The 24700-nt window shown below is 36.6% G+C and overlaps 1 protein-coding gene and 1 long non-coding RNA gene across 10 annotated transcripts in view; one reads left to right on the top strand and one right to left on the bottom strand.

The window, feature by feature from the left end:
• The first annotated feature begins 1742 nt into the window (after positions 1-1742).
• LOC139977879 (uncharacterized) lies at positions 1743-15285 on the top strand. The gene is made up of 6 exons (XR_011796730.1): positions 1743-5546; positions 6719-7689; positions 8139-8205; positions 9152-9320; positions 10089-15145; positions 15186-15285. It is a non-coding gene; the product is annotated as an uncharacterized lncRNA (long non-coding RNA).
• Positions 14832-24700, bottom strand: part of LOC139977877 (uncharacterized) — a 221559-nt gene continuing 211690 nt past the window's right edge. For all 9 annotated transcript variants that reach the window (XM_071987580.1, XM_071987579.1, XM_071987576.1 and 6 more), the window contains 12 exons: positions 24356-24535; positions 23598-23877; positions 22889-22974; positions 22522-22710; positions 21824-21941; positions 20853-21013; positions 20673-20724; positions 19176-19472; positions 18365-18512; positions 17630-17792; positions 16424-16604; positions 14832-15424 (listed from right to left, as the gene is read on the bottom strand). In XM_071987580.1, coding sequence (XP_071843681.1) covers positions 15222-15424; positions 16424-16604; positions 17630-17792; positions 18365-18512; positions 19176-19472; positions 20673-20724; positions 20853-21013; positions 21824-21941; positions 22522-22710; positions 22889-22974; positions 23598-23877; positions 24356-24535 — 2058 coding nt within the window. In that variant the 3' untranslated portion in view covers positions 14832-15221. The remainder of the gene's footprint in view (positions 15425-16423; positions 16605-17629; positions 17793-18364; positions 18513-19175; positions 19473-20672; positions 20725-20852; positions 21014-21823; positions 21942-22521; positions 22711-22888; positions 22975-23597; positions 23878-24355; positions 24536-24700) is intronic.

Below are 24700 nucleotides of genomic sequence, written 5' to 3' on the forward strand. Positions count from 1 at the left end.
GTATTATCAGACTTTTATCAAATGAGCTTCATTTTATGGATAAAACCGCACAATCCTTTTGAACATGTAAAAAGTATATTTGGACGATGGTTGGTCCTCGTTGTGTATTTTTACTTTTCTAAAATTGAATCCTTATATAACAATGTACCGGTACAGCCAACCAATACCGCGCATGTCTCCCACAAATACTAAATTACTTATTAAATATTTTTGATGGTAAAAATAAAACAATCACATTTTCGGAGAACGGAAATTATTTGCTTGAAGAAAAAAATAAAATTGAATACATTTGACAATCTGAGTTATTTTTTTCTGTTCCAACGTGATTGACAAATTACGATGCAAATATAATTAAGTAATACTATCCCTACGACTAGTTACGATGCAATACACCTAACGAAACCAGCGATTAATAACCTTATTATTTCCATATAACTGAAGTAAGTATATACATACCTCCTCTGAAGATAAAAAAGTAATTACACAGGTAATGACAATAATCATCATGGCGATTACCACACTGTTAAAAATTTCTGTAAATTTACAGTTAATTCCTGTCGATTTTTACAGAAAAAGCCGGTTTTCTATATTTACATGTAAACGTCTGTTATTTTAACAGACGTTTTCTGTACAGCAAGTGGTTTACACAAAATTGTAGTATTTTTCCCTCCAAAGAAAATTTACAGGAAAATCCTGTAAAATTTTCCAGAATATGTCAGTTTTTAATATTTACATGTAAAATTCTGTGATTTTTACAGACGTTTTATGTTACAGCAAGTGGTTTACAAAAAATTGTAGTATTTTTCCCTCCACTGAAAATTTACAGGATAATTCTGTAAAATTTTCCAGAATATGTCAGTTACATGTAAACTTATGTGATTTTTACAGACGTTATATGTGTCATGTACTTTACAGAATAAGTTTTTTTTTTTTTTTTTTTTTGCAATCTAATGCATGTAAATTGGAATTTGAAGAGTGTTATACGAAAATATACTTGAAGGTGGAACACGTTACCAATATACAATGGTATACAACAAAATCCATTGTGCAGTAACATTACCGTTTGGCAAAGAAAAGAATGAAATCCAACCATGAAGCTATTACCGATAGCTCCATGATCCAACCCACAATTACCAGTTAACTTTGTCCCTACAGTCGTTTTCTGCCTTAGTGTTACATTTGAGCAACAACCCCCAACCCCGTGAGGCTCATCAATGACCCTTAATTATCCAGCGAACGAAACCAATGTGAAAGGTAACTTTGAAGGGTCTGTAGGTCAAATATGTGAAATCTAACCATTTAGAGTTTTAGAAACGAATTATTTGTAAATGCCTAACGTGTTAACTAATGAAAACATAATTTTACAATAGATGGTACTGTTCCAATTGGTTTACCGTTTGTTTAAGGAGTATACAACTTCCGAAATCCTATCAAAACAATAACTGCTGTGAGCTGCCAAGAATACAATGCCCAGCCTTCAAGATGTAGTCTAATTTATTGTTGTTTTATGTTAACTTGTATTGTCAGTAAAACATGAACCGATGACAATTCCGTGTGCTCAATGTACGATCACTGGGTCACACACATGCAGCTATTTATAGCTAAATGGGTCACCGAACGTATCAAAATGTTGTTAAATATGTCTAGTACAGTAAATGTCATTTCATTCATCTGAACCGCCCACCCCCCTTCAACCCCTCCTCCCATTCGACCCAGCCGGTCTAACTCGATGATTGGCGTCAACGTGTCTGTAACAGCTATGACGTCTCGCGCACAGGCGGGAATTCTTTTGATACATTCTGGGCGGCTGCCGTTGGCTTTCCCGGAAAACTTGGCTACAGTCCAGCATGCAGTCACATGACCCAAGTTGGCGCGCGATGTCAGAACGTCCAGTACATGCTGCGCTGTTCTGTACATTATGATTGATCGCATCTCGCATTAACGTACGTATGAAGTGTATAGATTGCACAATACAATACTACAGCGCTTCAAAGTACGTCTACACGAGAGGAAAACAACTGCCGTTGCTGTCCAGTAGGCTACGCACATTTCCACACCAGAACAGGACTTCATTGAGTACTTCGTCAGACGTGAGTGGTAAATTTATTTTAACCATATGCCACATTTGTATTATCATAATCAACAAAACAACTTTGAAAGCCTGTCATAACAAAAAGTTAGTTTATATTTTAGTTCTTACCGTAGGGCCTAGCCTAGTACTACCGTTAGTTTGCCTATATAACGTAGACCAGACGAACGATAATTAAGAGTTAGACTATCACTATAGTAACACTGGCGCTGTATTAGACTACCTATCGTCACCCTACCGTGCATTTTGATATGTGCGTGTGAAGCTTAGCCTTGCTTCATGTTGTTTAGGTTAATATGATTTAAGGGTGGGTACATTGTAACTTGTAAGTTAATTGGTGCTGGTAGCCTGCATACATGGATGATATTGGCTCTCATCTGGCATGTAATATGCAGTCTTTAGATTAGCCAAGGTTAATTAGACTTTTAGAACATGGCTGAATTTGAAAAGGCATAATTCATGTCTCTTTCAAATTATCAATAGTGAAGCAGGGCAGAAATGTACACCTGTAAAATATGCAATACACTAACAGCTACTATCCGTGGCTATGTTGATCATGTGAGTTCCCATAGGAATATACCTCGAGTGAGATTTCCATGTTGTTTTGTTAATTGTGGCTATACCCTATCAACTTTTGCTGCAATGAAGATTCATGTGACTAGGTATCACCGCCATATTCAAAAGCAAACAGCAGTTGCAGCAAAACTTCAGTCAGTTAACCTGTCATTGATTTGTATGTATGAAATCTGTCAAAAAGAACTCACAGATCTGTCCTCATATTTGGCACACTTAAAAGCACATATTAGAAAAGGACAAGTTGTATCTTGTCCATATAAGAAGTGCAAAAGAGATTTTTCAAAAACCAGTTCATTTACAGCACATTTGTCACGTCACAGAAACTGGTGAGCTTTAAACATTTTGGATAAATACAAACTTTCTACTCGTGATCATTGCTCTTTGGATCAAGATATACCTCTAGACACTAACTGCTTTGATGTGTCTACAGAGACTGATAGATTTGTCATTGAAAATGACATAAGCTGTGATTTCGAAAACAGTAACAATTGCCAAGGTAGGGTGCAAGAAACAGGTCAGTCTAGGCTTCAATTTCAACAAAATTTTGCCTTGTTTCTTCTGAAACTTCAGGCAAAACAACTTGTTCCATCACAAACAATTCAAATGATTGTTGAGGAGCTTCAAACTATTCACAGTTTATGTCAACAAGATCAGGTTTTGAAAATTACTCAAAAATTGAGAGATGAGGGTTTAGCAGAAGAACGTATCAAATGTGTAGCCGATTATATGAATGAGATAGATGCATGGATTGCTATAGTTGTAAAGGAAAACTCAGGCGCAGCACTGTAGAAAAGAGTAATTTACTATAAATCAGCATTCAAGTTTGTTGCTCCAATTGCAATATCACTAGGGAGAGATTCAGCACAAAAAATGCAATACTATCATTACATTCCAATCAAGGAGAGCATTCAATTGCTCCTTTCGGATGATTTTGTGTTGGGACAATGTCAAAGTAGGCATCACAGTGAAGACTCATCTGTTCTTACTGACATAGTGGATGATACAGTTTTTAAAAAAAATAGTTTGTTTCAAAGTTGTGAAAGATCTTTGTCCATCATTCTCTATGAAGACTCATTTGAAATTGTAAACCCACTTGGGTCGGCAAGAATAAAACACAAAATACTAGCAATGTACTTTACACTTGGAAACACCCAACCTGAGTACAGATCTGTTGTTGATGCAATGCAGCTTGTGTTTTTTTGTAAAGAAGTTGATTTTAAGGTCTTTGGGCAGCAGAAGGTTTTTGAGAGAGTGATAAATGATTTGAAAACATTAGAGGAAGTTGGAATAGAAACAAGTGACGGGGTGGTCTGGAAAGGTGCGCTGTCTTGTATATTAGGGGATAATTTAGGTTCCCATTGTATTGGGGTTTCATTGAGAGTTTTTCAGGAACTAACATGTGCCGCTACTGTTTAATAACTTCACATGACTTTAAATGTAACGCACCATATGCTGTTGGGAAGCCTAGAACCAAGGAGGAGTATGATTCTTGCATTGCACACCTTGAAGATCATGAAGAAAATCATCATCAAGGAATTAAATTTAATTCATGTTTTAATTCTTTGAGGTATTTTCATGTGTGTGCACCTGGTTTGCCACCATGCCTGGGGCACGACTTGTTTGAAGGAGTTGTTGATTACAATGTAGCCATGTTTATTCAATACTGGATTAAACAAAAACATTGGTTCACATATGCAGATTTGAATATAATGTTGGTACAGTTTAAATTTCAAGGACGCGATGGTACAGTTTAAATTTCAAGGACGCGATGCAAACAATAAACCTGCATTTGTAAATTTATCAGGTAACCGCTTAGGTGGTCAAGCCGTTGAAAACTGGAACCTTTTGAGACTTCTTCCAATTATTTTGAGTGCATATGTTAAAGATCATAATGACCTTGTATGGAGACTCTTTCTTCTTTTACGAGAAGTTGTTGAGTATGTGTGTTCTCCAAAGATTTCACATGAGCAACTTGCATATTTAAGGGTGATAATGGAGGAATACTTGACTGAGAGAAAACAACTCTTTGCTGATACTCCCTTCAGACCAAAACATCATTTCCTGAGCCACTATCCAGATTTAATTATTAAGTTTGGACCATTAATGAGAGTGTGGACTCTATGCTTCGAAAGTAAGCACTCCTATTTCAAACGTTGTGCCAGATCTGCACAAAATTTCATCAATGTTACACAGTCTTTAGCAAATCAACACCAGTACTTTCAAGCTTATAACAGCTCAGGGAAAATATATCCTGATAGATTGGTTATTGAAAATGCCACATCCCTCAATATAGAATGCTTCATGCCTGAAATAAAGCATGCTTTGCAGGCAGCAAATGCAAAGTTTGATGATTCTGTTATCAGTGACAGAGTTAAGATGTTTGGCACTTCTTACCAGAAGGGTTTCTTTGTAATATGTCAGTGTTCTGATACATGCTTTTCAAGTCTTAAATTGGGTTGCATTTTGTTTGTAGTTGTTGAAAGCCAAAAAGAACTATGTTTGAGTGCAAGCTCAATTATGGAACAACTAGGAGTATATAATGGGCCTTACAAAGAAACTTATAGTAAGCAAATGTGGCATATGAATTATTCTGAATTGAGAAGGAACTAAAACCTTCACTTCCATTACTCAGGTCTGAGGTTCTCTTGTTAAAATGAGCGTGTCAGAACAATCAGATGATACAATTTGTCTTGAAGATTTTGCTTTATCCATAATGCAGCATCTTCCTTCACTGCCACTTGAAATGGTGGACAAAGTAGTTGAACAGCTGCTGGTGTGGAAAGTGTGTGCGATCTCAAGCTGATCACTGATGAGGACCTTTCCAGTGTACTGAAGCCAATACAGAGGAGAAAGCTGTTAATAGCATGGGCAAACAAGGCAGGTAAGCAGAAATATAATTGCACTTTCTAAATATGATTATCCTCCTTTTTTTGAGGAATGGAGAGGTGAAAGGGGAGGTTAAGAAGTAAGTTACAAGAGGAGATGGAAACATTTCTAAATAGTAAGTACATGTGATACACAGAAGTTTCTCTTATTGTCTAAGACAGTTGCTGGTACCACAAATTGAATAAGGAAACTGGTCTCATAGTACATCATTAGCATTTTTGTAATTCTCTAAAGAAAATTTTCTGGGTTAATTATTAGTATTATACATTAGATTTGAACTTTTTTTTAAGCAGTTTTCAAGTAGTGAGCAAATAGAAAACACCAGGTCAAACTAATGAAATGATACACCACATACCCAAACTAAAATATTTATCAACAAGAAAAGAGGAAACCCTTATTTTCAATTCAAATTAAACATAGAACGTACGTTCTATGTTGTTTGTAGAGTATGTTGAAGTTCATATGAGAGTATGACAAGGCTAAAGGTCACCTTGAAAAACAACCACTATGGGTTAGTATGGGGTACAGTACCTCTACTCTGGGATCATCCTTGCCCCCACTTTGGGGTCCAAATAAGCGGGCACTACGCAAACGTCTGCAGTGACCAAATATCGCCATGGACTCAACAATTTGATATGTGTGAGTGTTACTTTGCCCCAAAAACACTTGTATACCAATAATCAACAAAAATTGCCCCAATAATTTCACACTTTGGCTATACTGATTGAAAGATGCAGGGAACTGTGGCAATGGCTTGCTTTCCATACAGTATAAGAATACACCTCAACAACTTAACAAACTATGAAGCACGCCTTGTCCGATGCTTATGCACAAGGTCCATATGGCATACGGTACGGTGTGTACATGTGTACAAAGCCATTGCCTACGTCAACAAACAAGCAGCGACTTAACCGAAACAGACCTGTCAGAGAATGCCCCTGTTGCCAATTGAAGATATGCTTGATTCGATAGATTGAGAGCTTGAGTGCTGCCCCTGTTTATTGTGTATATTATGTTATTTTATTGTGTTTATTGTGTTCTGTGAGTGTCCAAAAAACTAGTACCTTAATGCAATATATGTCTGTTATCAGGAAATAATTTATCAAGGATGTTTATTCATTTCATATAATCTACTTTCATTGATGTGACATATTTTCATTCTTAAAGAAAAGTTGCTTGGATCAGCATCTTCACAATCATCTGAACCCGACTCTGTGGCCAGTTCACCAGGATGCAGCTGGGTGCCCAGTTCAGCAGGATCAAGTCCAGCAGTGGTAATTGCAGATTGGGCAGAGTCATTTAAAGTTGATTGGGATAAAATGCCTAAAAGCCTCACAAAATCACTCCAGAAGAAACAGAGACCCACTCCCAAAGATCGGCGTGAAATGATCAGAATATTATGCAATGACATATATAATGAAAGTTGAGTCAAGTCCAGGACGAAAGCACCTTTCTATTATTGCACAGAAGATCGTTCGTGAGTTTCCAGAACCCTTTAAAGATGACATTGAAGGACTTGTTGTTGGTAGTGGATATGCATCCCTTCTTACACAGTTGGAAAACCGTATGAGCAATCTCAATAGAGGCAAATTTCACCTAAATGTTGGTTACCCCCTGTTTGTAGAGGGTGAACAGAATGAAGCACTAACAAAGAAGCGTAAACTCAGCACCTCATATGGCTGCAAAAACTGGCAACCAGAGGACCTACCTGAAGGGGAGGATTGAGACACGCAGAGAAAAAAGACAGATGACTTAAAGGTGATGCATGAACTTAACATATGGGATGACAATGAGTTTGTTTTCCTCATGAAAAATGTATTTCCAACCATCCGTGCCAAGATAAACAGTCAGCAAGTTCCTGTATGTGCTCTCCTTGATGAATATCCTTTCTTGTTTGAGGAGGTTGGGATGATGGGACATTTTGAAGATTTAGTGGGCATCAAACTGAAATCAGTTGAATTCAGAAGTTTCTGCAAGTGTCAGCAAAGAAGAAGAAGGAGGTGCAAAATATAATAGCTGATGTGGAGAGTGCTAAGAAGGAAAGTGGTGATCATTCCCCTGATGTTCCAGGACTTATTCTCCTCCTCCTCTGCAATCACCTTGGAGATAAATGGGATGATCTTTTCTACCTTGCAAAGGTAAGAAGAAGCTACCTTTATAAATCATTAAGCTTGTGAACTAGCACTATTTGTGAACTAGCACTATCAGAATAGCACTATTTGTCTGTGTTTTTCTCTGGTTTGTCGTTCTTACACTTACAGTTATGTAGATGTATTGGTCAAGTTGATTGACTTTATAACGATTTTCCTCTGCGATGTTCACTGTTTGTAGGTCAGCTGTAATTGTTGTGTATTGGGACTCTGAAGTCCAAAGTTCAGTACATCATATGCCATCAGTTGATTAAGATCTTCCCCATTGTCATCATTTTGATTTCAGGGATGCATATTGTCCCTCAGTTTCATTTATTTTATGTTATGCTTTGGAAGATACTACTGTTTTCCCAGATGGCATCTTGAATGTTTTGTCCCACATAATAAGATAAGTATTCCAAACAATTTTAATGTTCCTACATTTACATTATGTTCAGGAAACCAGTACTGTGCAGAATATTACTAAGGATCTGAAGTCAACATTCCCATGCATCATTATTCAAGGTGAGAAGCATTTGGAGGATTTTGCTCTAATATGCATTTCCTCCAGTACATATACACTGCTCTTTTTCCCCTTTTTGGTTTGGATGATAGTTGTAACCTTTGAAATTTGTGATGGTGAGTATTTGTGCGTGTGTATGTATTTTACTGATGCCTACCTTGTAAACACAATTTCTCATGAAAGGAAGCTTAGATAGATTTCATAGTTGGCATGTGGGTGTACCCGATAGAGTACAAGAAGCCTATTGTTTTTGGCAAAGGTCAAAGATCATTTGGGGTCAACAGAGGTGAAACTGTGAATACTTTGTAAACATGATATCTCAAGAAGGGAATCTTGGACAGATCTCATGTGGTATGTAGGTGTGGTCACTTGAATCAACAGTGGTCAAAATTTGAGAATCTTTGATTAAAGAAACCTAGGAAGTTATATGTTGGCAAGTGTGTCAATGACACCTCATAGTGCACTATCACCTGTGGAAGACAAAGTCATGGGTCAATCTGAGATTTAACTGGGAAAACTCTGTTACAGCATCAATTCAGCATGTATGTGTGCATTTGATGCTCAGCATGTAACATGAAACTCAAGAACTATAGCCCATTTTTTACTTCATATGTGGTAAAAACATTTTGGTTGACCATTGCAACATTTTCAATGTCATTTTTGTGTTGCTGATCTAGGGTGCCTCAGTAAATCGATATATCAGATAAACCGTTTTTTCTTTCATATCCACACCGACAAAAATGAAATCTGCCATCAACGAATATATCGAAATACATCCGAAGCAAACCTTGAATACCGGTAAAAATAATATTGAATAAAAAATAATGACCCATTAGTACACGCGAGTTGGAGTATATTCACGCTGCAACTGTTAAGTAGTGGTAGCAGTGGCATTAACTTTAAATGAACATTCTCTTAATAGTTCTAATTGATATTTATTTTTTGCAGGTCCAAACATGTACACTGGAAGAAAGTTTATGTTGGCAGTAGATATGGTTATTGTTAATGACCACATTCAAACTTTTGAAAGTGCAATGATCATGCTGTTTGCAATGTTTTTCATCTAAAACATTGAGCATCCATCTGAAGGTGCAACTTTAATGGAGTTTATCCAGCGGTGAGTAGGCTGAAAGTACCCTAGTAATAGTTAACCATTGTTATTTTGTGTGGGCATTCCCTTGACATGGAATGTAAGAGTGTATGCATATTATTAGCCACCTTCCAAAGATCAGCCGATCATAAAGGTACCAATATAGAAAAAAAATCAACAAATTGCAGTTAACTCAACTCCTGGGCAGATCATTGAAATAAATCATACTCTGTTCTCAGTTACAGCTGATTTACTTATTTTGTACTGTTTGTTGTGGTCCAAGAATAACAGCAGCTTTGGTAACCTTTTGTAAACATTGATGACCTTTACATAATTTTCACCAATGGAAAGTTAGTGTAAATAGTTGAATGGCATGTTTTATTATTTTGGAGAAGGGTGGGAATGTATGAGTTTGGTTAATTACTGAGAACACCTTCACAATTTGTTACAACTATAGGGTATCAGCTTAAACTGAACAAAATTGAAATTAAAAGAGGATTCACAAATTAGCTCTTCTTTTCAGATCATGATTTCCTAGAAAACTGTTGAATTCCAAAGGCTTGTAAATTAAGACAGGTAGCCATCTCAATTGCTTCTATCAACACCAGTGAGCACACATACAATTGGAAACTGAGTTGTGTCACATCACATATTTTGACCATATCTTACTATCATGTATGTCATACTGTAGTGTAAATTTGAGACCAAAGGAAATTAATTGTTAAATGGTTTAATAATTGCTAACTTATTTGAACTTTATGATTTCACAGTTCTAATTTTTGCTCCTCTTTGCAGCTGCTTTGTTGGATTGAATCCAGAAAAGGGAAGAAAGACCCCCAAATCCAAGAAGAGCTATCCTGTCAACCCAAAAATTTTGGCTTTGGTTGGAAACCTGAAAGAATTTGAGTCAGATTGGACAGTCTAAATGCTTTTCAGGCACTTCCCATGATTCGTCACATTAGTCTGACAATTTGGTAACGTTGAATTATAAATCTAGGTCACTTAGTTGATTTAAGGTGTTCCTAGTTGAGAAAATGTTAGCGAGCCTCTTGAGCCTCCTTAACTGGAACCATTGACTCTCCAGCTACAGAGAAGTCTCATTTACAAATGAACAGTTAAACATTTATACAGAGTTCAAACTATTGTGTTTAACTTTGTTGGTGGATATTTACAAGGTTTTACTTGTTGACAAACTTGTTACAGACTATTATTTGGTGCTATTATGACACCTTTCCAATAACTCCATAAACTCTGAAACTCTTCCAAGCAGGTTCACAAATGTTAGAAAAGTTTTGAATCCATAATAGTTTCAGATGTCAAGTCATTCTGTTCATTTTGTTAATGCTATAAGCTTGATATCTAAATTATATTTTGTTGTCAAAATATAAAATCTCTATGCTAAATTTTAACATGAAATCTTTTCATAAAACTGCTCCTTCCACTCAAGCAGAAGCACAGGAATATAAGGACAACTTTTTTAATCATTTACGGGTACAAAGGTCAAATCATTGTTTATATTTCTTTTGATCAGATGATTTACAATATCTTTGGTTAACAGATTAGTTAATCTTTATTCTTACCTATTGTAACATATCCTTGTCTTTAACTTCCACTTTGAACTTTAAGGGCTAAAGAAGGTCACGAAAATTAGAAAAAGTATACAATCCTTATCAGCAATAGAGGAGTTACCACAGTTACAGGTATTAATTTTCTGTGAACATTGATATGCCCATTAAAGTGAATATGGTATATGAGCGATATATTTAATACTGCTAGAACATTTAAAAATACATGAAATGAACATAGTTGTAATAAAGTTAAGTGAAGAATAGTGAAGACACCTAAGTTTCTGTGGTCACATAATACAGTGACCTTGAGTGAACTTTGCATACTTCAAGTGCATCTGTAAATAAGAGGGAAAGGAACTTTGTTGTAGAGCAATGAAAGGGCCAGGAACTAGCAGGTGTCAAAGCTTAGTGTTTTATGATCAGTCAATTGTGAAAACTTTCAGTGGCTGATCCAGGATTTCCTGAAGTGGCCGAAGAGACAAATATGGCCACATACAGACTTATCAGTATATTTCCAAACAATGAAAGTATCGTCTGTATAACAAAACCTTTTCCAAAAGAAAGGCTGGGGCACCCAGCAAATTCCCAGCCATCAATAAGAGATTGCCTTATGATGTTCAGTCTTATATATTACTTTTAAGGTTTTGACGTTCAAAAATATGTTTCAACAAGTTTTAAAGTTGTAAATAAAAGTTTCAGAGAACAATAAGTTGTTTTTTATTTTATAATCTCACTGATAATAGTAATTCCATCTGACAGCCAATTTTACAGACAAAGACCTATTTATTGCAAGGAAAAAGACTATAGATAACATTAAAGACTAGACTTTACCTAAAAGATACAGTAAATTAAAAGTCACAATACAGTTATTTTACAGAGAAAAAGACATACTGTATTTCAAGAAAAACTGTGTAAATAACCATTTCAGACTTTATTTTACATAGAATGTAGTGTAAAATAACGGCTATCATATAGTAATTTACGGATGAAAACTTTTATAATGCAAAGAAAAACTGTATGAATTACGCTCTCATACTGTGTATTTAACATAGAATTCAGTGTAAAATTACGGTCGTCGTACAGTAATTTTACGGACAAAGACTTTTATAATGCAAAATAAAAACTGTATAATAACAGTTTAAACTGTTTATTTTACATAGAATATGGTGTAAAATAACGGTTGACGTACAGTGATTTTACGGACAGAAACTGTTATAATTGGGGGGAAAACTGTGTAAATAACAGTTTCAGACTGTTTATTTTACATAGAATATGGTGTAAAATAACGGTTGACGTACAGTAATTTTACGGACAGAAACTGTTATAATTGGGGGAAAAAACTGTATAAATAACAGTTTCAGACTGTTTATTTTACATAGAATATGGTGTAAAATAACGGTCGTCGTACAGTAAGTTTACGGACAAAAACTGTTATAATGAAAGAAATAAACTGTATTAATAACAGTTTTAGACTGTTTATTTTACATAGATTATCTGCAGTTGGAAATAACAGACATTTCCTGGAAACTCTGCTGCCAGAGAAATTCTGTATTTTAACAGAATTTTTTTTAACAGTGCAGACACCCCATCTTTCGTGACTGCACTTTTCAAATTTTTTCGATACATTTGTACCACTGGCCCTCATCAAAAACTTATTCATCACTCTGGTTAAGCAAGTAAGCAACTGAGTATAAGTTATCTGCTTGAAGACTACTTACTACAAAAGCTATGTTAATGTACAATGGGGAGACCTTTTTTTTCTTCAACAAATTATATTCGAAGACATAGTGAATTACCCCAAAAAATACAGTGCCTTTTCCTAGGGCGCTTAATATTATTTTCTTGGGGGGGGGGGTTATCACTCACATGTAAATTTTTTCAATTGTTCACTTCATTCCAACTGAGCATTTGGAATGAAGTGAACAATTCAAAATTTTGCAGAAAAATATTGAGTTGACGATATACGATTAGTTGTCAATTAAACATTTTGCAGAAAATGTTTCAATTGCTCAGTTGGAATGAAGTGAACAATTGAGCATTCATTTTGCAGCAAATTGCCCACTTGATGAGATATCATAAGTTGTCAATTAAACATATTGCAGAAAATTTTGTAATTGCTAAGTTAAAGCATCTGAGCAATCCAACATTTTTCTGATTTTTGATAAGATTTTATCTTGTTATCTAAACAATTTACTGAATAATGTAAACTTATGGGCAGTTTTTCTTATGTTGATGGCCCTTTTAAGCTTCCGTTGATTAGCATTGAGCGTTTTATTGTATTCCATAGATACAATAGGCCTATATATCCTGAAATTACTTGAAGCTAGCAAACATGGTCAACCCACCCAATAGCAAAATTAGTATATAAATAAACCGAATTGAAGCTGGCGAACGTTGTACAGTAGTTCTATAAGGCATTGTTTTTTAGAGTATTCAAAACCATACGAAGTTTTGTACGGTGGAGTATAAGGATCGCGAGATACAATTTCTCAAAGTGGCAAGGAAAATGTGGTAAATATGACTGATTAAAGGTCAATTTTGACCGAAATGTTTAGGTCATTCACAATCACACGAATATATGAATAGGCCTAGGTAAATTAGAGTGCGACAGTCAGAAATTCTGACTGTCGCACTCAAATTGTCCAACTAACGTCAGTTTCACCAAGATTGGGGGGGGGGTGGGGGTGAGACAACTTTTCGATACATTTATGCTATCCTACCATGCGTACATATGAGTTTCTTTAATGTTCAGGTTCTTGAGCTTCTGGGCTGTTTGTAGATTGTAAACTTAACAAAACAGGATTTTCATAAACGAAAGCATTAATATTTAATAGCCCAATCATAAACAACTGAAGTTGTAATTTTCTGATTGCTTTTATTTTTTATCCAGCCAAGCAAGAAGATACAAGAGGGTGAAGGTGGAGGGTGAGGGGGTTAGGGGAGCTCCAGCCCAGTGTCTAGGGTCACTTAGAAATGTTGGATAACGAAGAATGTATACTCACTTATATAGTAATCTTAAGGAATTAAAAAGGGGAGGCGAGGGGGCTGGTGATTGATTTGATTTTTAGTTTCAAGGACAAATGGAAAAAATTGTTGGAAAAAATGGAAAAAAAATGGAAAAAATAGAAAAGTACAGCTATCAATGATTATCCACCATGATGACATCACAGACCAACCACTGTGATCCACTCTTCAGGTAAGGAAGAATTTATCGGAGAAAATATTTTATATTCATCTGACCATATCTATAATTATGGACATGATACTGAGATGATTTTTTTCCACCCACAGTGTACAACATACTAGTCTTCTATATAAGTTGTATGCCACCAGCATATCCTTTTAAGGCGGCACTTGTTAGCCTCTACTTTACCCTTCAACAAATAAACGCGAGAATAGGAAACACCAAAACAATAAAACAAAAATGCCAAACACAGAGAAAACAAAGAGAAGAATTCAACGTGGTTTCAGTAATTACCGTTTCTCATTCTGACTCTATTTGTCTCTATTATCATCATTATATGGTCTTTATCAATGTCACATGACTATGGTATTGGAATGTATTCAGTAAATAGCACACATAAGATCAGAAACCCCAACGTTTGTTGAGTAGATAAAAACAAACAATTGCAAGAAAAATGCTTTGAGGTTTCCATGATGATGTTATGAACTACATTTTTTAGGTATCACATCTGAAGGTTATTTGCTTGTCCTAATTTATTATAAAGTATAACAATGTCAAAATTATAAATAATAATTTACATTTTGCACCTTTTCTTACACTGGTAACTGTTTCTTCAAGTGGTAGCAAGTGTGCTGTATATGTATATATTCCAGGTTTATAAGTTTCCTCCGTTCAAAAGTCAAAGCAATATTTCAGTACAGTTTGGTCATCATTGATCAAAACGGGAAACATAACAAGTTCCAACCTCAACAGACTTTTTAAGTTAATAAATTCACCAATTTTGACCCCCTTCATTTTCAGACACAACTAATCGGGACGCTATTTTGCTTGAATTCCCGTAGGGGTAGGTTTACTTTACCTCAAAATTCCAAAAAAACATTAAAAAAGAAAAAAAAAATGCATTCAGAAGATATAAAAGTTGGGTTTCAATATAACCACATTAATTGATTATCTTTTCTTTTTTCTTAACATAAGATGGTTTGCACTGTCTACCTAATTTCCATCACCACGATTGACTAGGTATGTAATGGATCGTATTTTGATGACCACGATTGACTAGGTATGTAATGGATCATATTTTGATGACCATGATTGACTAGGTATGTAATGGATCATATTTTGATGATCACAATTGACTAGGTATGTAATGGATCATATTTTGATGATCACAATTGACTAGGTATGTAATGGATCATGCACTGGACAATCTTCTGGAAATATGCATTCGAATTCATGGAGGACCATTCCGGCTGGACACTGACAAGCGGGGACGCAGTGGCTCTCTTCGCAGATTTCAGATATCGAATCTATGGTTTCACACGTCGGTATACACGGTGAGGTGCATTCCTGGTAGACTGCACCCTTGGGGCATGACAAAGCTATTAAGAGGAATAAGAAGCGGTAGTTTAGGATAAATCGAAGACGTCGAAAACAAATTAAGCTATGGTGAAGGGCTGGACGATTTTCAGTTTAGAGAGTGAATAACTTGATTTTGATTTGTCCTACTATGAGATGAAAGCAAACTGGTTGAAATACAATAGAAATAAAAAGGCACAAAAATAGACAAGATTAGAACGAAATATAGTTACATAAAATAATAGAATAAGATAAGAATTAGATAAAGATGAATAAAGTAAATTATACTTAAGACACAAAAGACAAATTTTAAAGTGCCCAGGGGTAGGTTATCTATCTCAAGCATGTATTACAGTTTTGGTGTGAAATAAAGATAGTCAAATTCAGTTCCTGGAGAAGCAAGCAGTGATTTCTAGGTTTGCTATTGCAGATTACTCATAAAAAAAACTTTAACTATTAATGATAAATCAATAAGTTAGACCACTTTCTAAATGTCTAACCTAAACATATGCCAATATAAAATAAAACTGTTAGCAAACTGCTTATCCACTAGAGAGCCTGTGTAAGAGAATGTGTAAAAGTAAGTTGGCCTGACGTTTCGATCCTATCAGGATCTTCTTCAAATGCTAGATGACAAGTAGCAGTAACAGAAGGGACAAAAAACACGCACAGAATACAGACAGGTTAATGAGCATGGTGGACACAAAGAGATAGATGTAAGGGGATTACTAGACATGGAGAGAAGAATGAAAGAAACCAACAGGGAAAGAGGAGATGTAGGAGATAAACAGTGGAGGGACAAAGAGAGGATTAAGGGACAGGGGTAGGGAATAACTAAATATTAATAAGCAAACAACAGACAAAATATAGCAAAACAAACTTGATAAAGGACTTAGAAAAAATTTAGGGAAGTAGAAAACGATTGTTTTATTTGAAATGAATAATCCTAAAGCATGAAGGGGGAGGGGAAAAATAGCTTAACATTTGCCAACAGATTTGGGAAGAAGTCAGGTTGGACTCACCGCAATAGTTCGTCCTCTGCCATTCAATATTGACACCTCTCTTCCTTGCTTCATGAGTATAGGCCAGTAAGATATGGCAGAGACATCTCAGGTGTGTAGGACAGACACACATGTCGTACAGACAGGCATCGTAGAACTCTCGCGGATTGACTACGCTATGGGCTGGCTGGAAGAGGTCAGACTATTCCAAAAACAAAGAAGAAAAAAGAGACCGGAGGTGATGTATGAACACCTTGAAACACCAATTTATATATAAAGTAGTTTTGAATGTGAGAGAAACTGTCAATATCATTTATAGAATCACCAGATTTGTTGCTTGACATATTGACTTGCCACGTACACATAACAGAAGGGCCACACATCGTGGGGTTGGGACCCGAAAAAAATGATGGGTTGCAAAAATATATTTGGTGGGTCTGGATAATTTTTACCAGACCTCCAGAAAACTTTAATGTCTACATCTTTTTGCGGCTTACGGTCATATATAAAGTCCGGGTGAATAGGTTCATACAATTTGAGGATCAATTCTGAGGGGTGGGCTTTGGTGGGTTGTGGATCAGTCCTCTCCGAAGATCCTGCATTTTTGTGGGCCTTCAAGTTTGAGGATTGCTGCTGCTCTAAACTGTCAGCAATTTCAACCTTTTATTTATGATTTAAGATGTTTGCATATTCATTATAGACGTGAAGCCAATCATCATTTTACAAGCTTTGTTTCTGACATTTGCCTTGTACATGAAGTCACCAGTGTTGTCAGCATCTTATCTGGTCATTTGTTATGTTATTTCTGTGACAGACAAAGACCCATTAATGCTGTCACCATTTTATGTGACTGTCTGTGATATTTGATGTCACATATGCATGAAGCCACCAGTGGTTGTCAATATTTTAAGTCGAAGTTTGATATCGAGGGAGACATGATGTCACTTTAGAGGGTTGTTTGTGATATTTTTTCGGAGATGCAGATCTATGTAGCCCTGTTTACTACACATTATATTGTTACATATTTTATTGCTTGTTGACCGTTGAATGTTGGTAAATTCTGACTTGAAATCTTTAAAGACTTTTGCCGCTTGACAATTGGTACATTGGTTATTGCAGCCTTCACGGACAGAAACAACAAATTCAATATTCCATGAAAAAGGAAACAAGCTTCTGGAAATGAAGAATAAAACAAGACCAGACTAAAACACAGCATAATATACTCACATAGAGTACTTGGCACTCCTCAATAGCTTCCATTTGTCCTCTTCTGTTATCAGCACATGGTGAAAGCTCACGTCCTTCCCTACAGGCACAGTCAGGGTAAGACCCATACAGGTAAGTGTTTCCAAATTCTGATGCTGTACTATAAACAGTGCCTTCCGCATCCCTAGAGCAATAAAGATTTCAAGTAAAGACACTTTAGCTTTTGCATTGCTCTACCTACCAGTCACAAAACCATATCGGTATGGGTTCACAAATTATTATGTTGTAATATAAACATTGCCCTCCGCAACCTACCAACCACGAAACTCCTGCCAAATATCAGGATTCCAGAAACTTCCATGAATGTGAAACTTCATGACATTTTTGCATGATGATATTACAAAACAAAAACCAAATCCATGACCTTTCTTATGGTACATGTCGTCTCTTTTGGGCAAATTGTGGGAGGTATAAGAAGAGGTACAGGCAGAAACAATTTAAGAAAGCCACTCCATGTTCAATTACTTTTGGTATTTTTCCACCGTTTTCATGAATTATCCAGAACTTAAGGTTTTCAAGTTCTCATGAGTATTTTTTATCTTCTTTTATTTGTTTATGCTCATTAAGCGTGATACAAAATACATTTATTGCAAGAAATGGGGTGTTTTGATAACAATTATAACGCCCTTTTCTTCCAATTTTTGAAAACCTGTACACTACTCTGCCAATGCAACCATTTTACCAAGCTACACGTACATGAAGTCATCTGTGCTGTCTCCGTTGTAGTTACCGCAAAGACCGCACATCTGGTCCTTCCAGATGCTATCCACAGCGACTTCTGCAAAATGATTGCCATCCCAGGAAACTCTAACACCAATGTTAGTATGTAGATACAGCAACAGACCTGCAGGTCAATAACAAGGGAAAAATAAATATATAAGGACAAGAAAAATATCGACTCATTAAAGTAACTTTTTATCATTTCTAAATCCACAATAGATTGTATATAATGTATACAATGTATACAGGGAAGTGCTCAGGAATATTTGAGTGCCGGGCAGATTGTGCGGTAGTGTGATCCACACCCTGGGAGAGGGATCTCATGGGTGGGGTACCGCCTCCCCACTGGACAAATTTTGCACATGAAGTATGCTATAGGTGGTACTATTTTCCTATTCTGTGCCATGTTTTCTCCCAGATTTTGGTTATGGTAAAATTTGTTAAATTATCATAATAAAAGTGCCAGGCGGATATGTTTAAAATACTGTTTGTGCTGGGAGGCATTCAGAACTGCTGGGCGCAGCCGCCCGGTGCCGCCCAGTGTGAGCACATCCCTGTATATATAATGTATATAATCTTTAATCTTATCTGTCTTCAAAAGTATTCTGGCGTTTAACCTTATACTTAAAAGGAGGAAGACAAAAAAAAGTTATTTACATGTGGGATGTGTTTGAGTTGGTATTCTAGTTAATATATTGAAATTTGTTAATCGTTTGTTGTAAATTTCTCAATGAGTTCCTTGCAGTTTTTCAATTTTTTAGAACATGAAAGAGCAGAAGAAACTCACCCAACTTCTGCACGCTGAACAAAGGTTCCGCAAGGAAGGGAAGGGTTACTCTCTGACCATTAACAGCCACTTCAAAGTTTGGCAGCAGATCAATGGTATAGTTGAAGAATCTAAAAGATATGAGTCTAGTCCAAGATGCTTCGTATGTGCCCTTCCCGTCATTCTGTGCCACGACTTCAAAGCTCTCGGAGACACAATCTTTGGCCATGAGGTAGGAACAAGTTCCTTGGAATTCAAGGAAGTGACCGTCGAAAGTACGGTAATGAGGATCTCCAAAGACTATACAAGTGGCCATACCTGAGATGTTAGCAGAAAGAGCAAAAAATAAAACAAGAAAAACAGGTGATTTTTTTTTCATTTTGTCATTATAATGCCATTATAATGTACAAAAAAAAAGCTTTCACTTTACAACAATAATTATAACTACAGTTTTTTTCCTACAATCAGAGTTTCAAAATAAACCTTAAAGATAATCCCTGTGCAAAAGGAAATACCAAATTTGTAGTTGGGTTAGCAGCGATCCCCTTAGTCTGAAATCTATGAAACAAGATATTGTTACACACCCATATCAAGTTTTCTACTGGGTTACTCCGGCAAATTTTGTCACATTTTACCTTGTCCCAATGAACTCCCTCCAGGCTAAGGTAATAACAACAGTGCTGCATGTCCCTTACCATTAATTCTTTTTATACTGTTTTTATAGTTAGGGATGTATGGGTGTCCCTGGGCATGTTCATAACTTGTTGCATGGTATATACTTAGATCAAAGCTTGTTAACCGGTCAGTATTACAATTTAGCGCCCGACAATCTGGCGCTATGATGCTTCTGTTCTGACAGGAGGGGAGTGCCAGGGCTTATTATACAGAGCTGGGTGTATGTTCAAATCAATTTTGAAAGACAGTCCCATATAAGGCAGTGAACATGACATCTGGGAGGTTGTGGATATATGCTAAAGTAAGATGAGCTTTTCAAGCAGGAGAATTCTCTGATTTCCCAATCTGAAATGGTATTTTACGTTAAGTTCCGCCCACTCATTTATATGCAAGATAGCCCTAACCAAAAACAAGAGGGATTATCTACTTACTATGACCAACATATAAAACCCAGTATGACATCAATCACATATTTCCTTCTACCTGGTTTACAAGTGAGGGCATCACATACACACAGACACATACACAAACTTAGTTTACAAGTAGGGCGTCACGTTCACACAGACACAAACATAGTTTACAAGTTGGGGCGTCACGTAAACACAAACACAAAATTAGTTGACAAGTTATGGCGTCACGTAAACACAGACACAAACACAAAGTTAGTTTACAAGTTAGGGGGTCACGTACACACAGACACATACACAAACTTAGTTTAAAAGTTACGGCTACACACAAACATATACGCAAACTTAACTGACTGTACAGGTTGGGATGGATAACAACCATCGAAACCAAACTGCCATCCAGAAGGTACATGTCATGAAACGTTTAAATACTTACGAGGTACACAGACACGACAGCATTCTCCAGGTGGAACTATGAAGTCATCATCCTGATAAGAGGGAATAAAAAAAAGGAAACAGATAAACAGAGTCTGTGCATTTGGGGTTGAATGTTCCACAAAATTTGTGCAATTTCTATAAATGTAGATTACGAATAAAAAACTGAGAGTTCTCTCACCATTTCACAGACCAGGTCTTCACAGTGAGGTGGTATGCAGAAAGTCTCCCCTAGAAAACATGTACATACTTCGCATCCCTGTTCCCAGGTAAAAGGTATCGCTAAATCGTCATAGAAACCAGCGGTACAATTCCTCTGTTCTTCTTTTATCAATTCAGGGTCTGAACAACAAAGATTGAGAATCATAACTAAATTAAGTCTTACATGTTGCTGATTAGAGAAAAATTTACACCAAAGCTTAGGACAGGAACTGTTCATCTCACAGACTCTTAGAGCAGTTTTTTGTAGAACAAATTCTCCCCAATCTGCATTTGGCTCTGGCCGGCACTGGTTTGAATCCCACTCTAGCACCTTAACCCCTCCCCCACACCAAGAAGAAAAAAATAGATTTTTGAAGAATCAAGAAGATAAATTGACTGGGACTGAGTCACTCCAGCAGAAATGTAAGCAATCTAGTCTAGGGTGATCAGTATTTCAAATGTAAACAAAAGTCCATAACGATCTTCCCTGCTTACAGCAAATATACTGTACCATCGGCCCTGTTTTTGGCCAAAATGAGGCAGATTGAAAATCTGAATATTTGTAATGCTAGCCATACTGACTGCTCCTTTGCACAAACTCTAGATTAAACACACAGTGTACTATTTCAGTGTTCAAGCCAAACTTGTCTACACACAGGAAAGTAGTGCTGGCCATTAGAGCACTTGTGCTTACAATCATATGGTGGCTGATCAATTCATTAGGTGCTATCAAGGATGAATCCTATTGGCAGTACTTGGGGTTGTTTGTGCTATCAAGTAACAAGTTATTAATGCTCAAGTGAATGAGGACGACTGTTTAATCTATAGGCAGGCTTGACCATCATGTCTATGGATGGTTGTGGCTTTCATTGATGATGTACAGCACAGTTCACACAGTTTTACTGAGAGGAAAAGGGACCAATCGTTACCACAGGAGAAAATAACCCTCACCTGTCTCGTTAGATTTCTTGCCAATGGTGCAAACTGGGCAACAGACACCTTCCTCAAATGCTTGGTACTGTTGTGGACAATCTTGACAAAGCTTTTCAGCACAAAATGGTTCTCCATACTGAATGGACAAACACAGAAACATTAATAAAATGAATTTACAGAACTAGAAGCAAAGAAAAAGATGAGTTCTTCCAGTTATCAAGTTTTGGACAACAGTATATTGTAACAAGCAAAAAGAGAAGGAAACAGTGAAACACATTGCCTTGTCATAAACAGCCTTGGAGAAAATCTACTTGTACTACAAGTTCAATTGTAAATGATCTGGTGACAATAAACCAAAAATAAATCTCACAGTGTGAATTTTAGGTCACCAGAAAGTAATCAGAAAAAAGAAAAGCAAAAAGAATTATCAATATTTCCCAGTCAAATAATTTACTCATGAGTAATGGGTCGATAGCTGTGTATACAATATCACAGTATTAAATACTTAACTTGAAACAGAAAGACCCATAAGTGGCAGCTGTTTTTAAATGTAACTACGTCCCCGACACCCAAGCTAGTGTAGCAACAGGTTTATGTGCATTTTGCATATTCAAATGGCAGGTGATAAATTTTGGGCAAACCCATTTCTTTTTCCAAATGTAGGTTTTCAACTTCAGCAATGCCTGTTACGCTAAGTGTTACTGCTTGAAACTCACAATACACTGGCATTCATAGCAGGGATCGCTGGTCGGATGAAAGATGGTTCCATTCCTGTAGATCTTGTTCTCGATGATGCACTTATTTCTTCGGCAAATTGGACAACATCTTCCCTCCGGTGTGAATCGGTTTGACAAGGGGCATTCGAGTTCACGGCACACTATAGGTTCACAATCCCAGACAGAATTCTACAAGGAAGGGAAGACAAGAATGTTTTGATAACAGCTTACTTCTATAGCTCATAAATGTCTTTATCAAAACAAAAGAAGAAATTCTCTGATATCTATTATAAGTATTAACTGTTTTTTCTAATCATTCTTTCATTCCTTAGATCAATTTGTTTGAATATTCATAAGTTTGACTTACCAGACAAGTGCACGTGTTGCAATCCTTCTCAATGATGCTACCATTTGCATACAAGTTATCATTATCCAGGCAGGGAGAGTAGTCGGCTATATGAAATATAAACAGTACACAGAATAAAGAGGCATTATACACTTGATATCCTTTCATTTTTTCCCCCTCCCCCTTCCTTTCCCCCATGGTCCAGCAACTGAAAAAAACCCTATCCCCATGAACAATAAACTGTTAGTTTTACACACAATAGAGGAAAAATGACCAGAGGACGATTACATTTCTAAACCAGCAAACAGTGGTTATTGTGTGACACTGTGGAGCACCAGAGATCAACTTATCCAGTATTGCGTCGCAAGATGCTATGCAAAAATGGTGAAATTGATATCCAAAGCTACAGATGTACTATGGCAAATTTGTAAGAATCATAAACACTTCAGAGCTTTCAAAACTGTTACGGGAAATTGGAGCACTACATTATTCCCTGGTAGAGTGGAATAGGTTAATACTGTGTGTCTACCACATCTAGCCTGGCTGCATTATGCTGCAGCCCCCTCAGCATCCCATACTTTTGACACGGTACCTAAACAAGATGTTGCGACATTGACACAAACAAACTATCAAAACAAGCACATTGTGCACTTTATTTGACTCAAATGATAGATAATGCTGCCTCGCACACTTGGTAGAAAACCTAAATTTGTTTTGCGTCAAGACTTACATGGTTTACATATAGGGCAGCAGTGGTCGTCTGACATCTCCTTAAATTCTGGTCTGCAATCCAGTCGAGGACAGCGAACTTTTTGGCAGTGGGTCAGTGACTCTGAAGTACAGCGACACTCTGTACACTTGTCTTCGAATGGGAAGAACACCTCATTGCTCTCTGCTACAGTGTTATTAACCCGGCATCCCTCACAGGCAGGACAGCATTGTCCCGGGATTTCGATCGGATTTTCACAGTTGATTGGGCAGAGTGTTGTGTGTGTAATTATTAATGTATTCTGTGAGAAAAAGTCAAAGTTTAATATTTTACCAATTGCATCAAATATCACTGAGAGTTTAATTATATCTCTGTTCTTGACTGCTATTTACTATCAAGTCTTGGAAATTTAGAATTTCAAATATAATGATGTGGAAACCTCATCCAAAATAAACATCTTTGTGGGTAGGCTGAGTGGATAAAGGTGGGGGCAATTGAAGCAATAAAACTTAACATATGTGTAGGTCTTCGATTCAATCCCTGGTCGGCCAATGTAAGGTGTTTTGTTTTTTCATCCAGGAGAAATTTTTGGTTTTCATTTAAAGTGGGCTTCCAAATGTTAAAAAATCCCAAATGAGGTACTTGGATAGCCACCTGCCCTTTAAGTGTCAGTTACAAGCCATTCCAATTCGACCATATGCATAATGTAAATGTGGCTGCTTAGGAGGAAAAGAGGGCAGTAAAGAGGAAACAGTTATTGAAGTTTGTTTTATACTTACTATGCATGTAAGAGCCAAGCATGGGTCTTCTGGATGATCCCATGTGTCTCCATGTTGGAATATCGCATTACTGTCATCAGCACAAGTATCACATACAGGACAGCATTCGCCATCCGGGACGACAGTTTGGGCACAAAATGTTGGTGCGCACCGTGTACGGGTACATCTGATGGTACCATTCTAAATAAATATGAGATCAGTTTGTTCTGTTATATATGTGAGTTTATTTGATGCAATTAACAGAAGAAGAAGAAAAATTAAAATTCATTGCTAACGTTATACATGTTGTATTGCATACTGACAGCATTGGAAAACTGTTAAAAGAAAGAAAGAGTTTTGATTTAT

Source organism: Apostichopus japonicus, chromosome 12 (genome assembly GCF_037975245.1).
Source record: "Apostichopus japonicus isolate 1M-3 chromosome 12, ASM3797524v1, whole genome shotgun sequence".
Classification (NCBI taxonomy): domain Eukaryota; kingdom Metazoa; phylum Echinodermata; class Holothuroidea; order Aspidochirotida; family Stichopodidae; genus Apostichopus; species Apostichopus japonicus.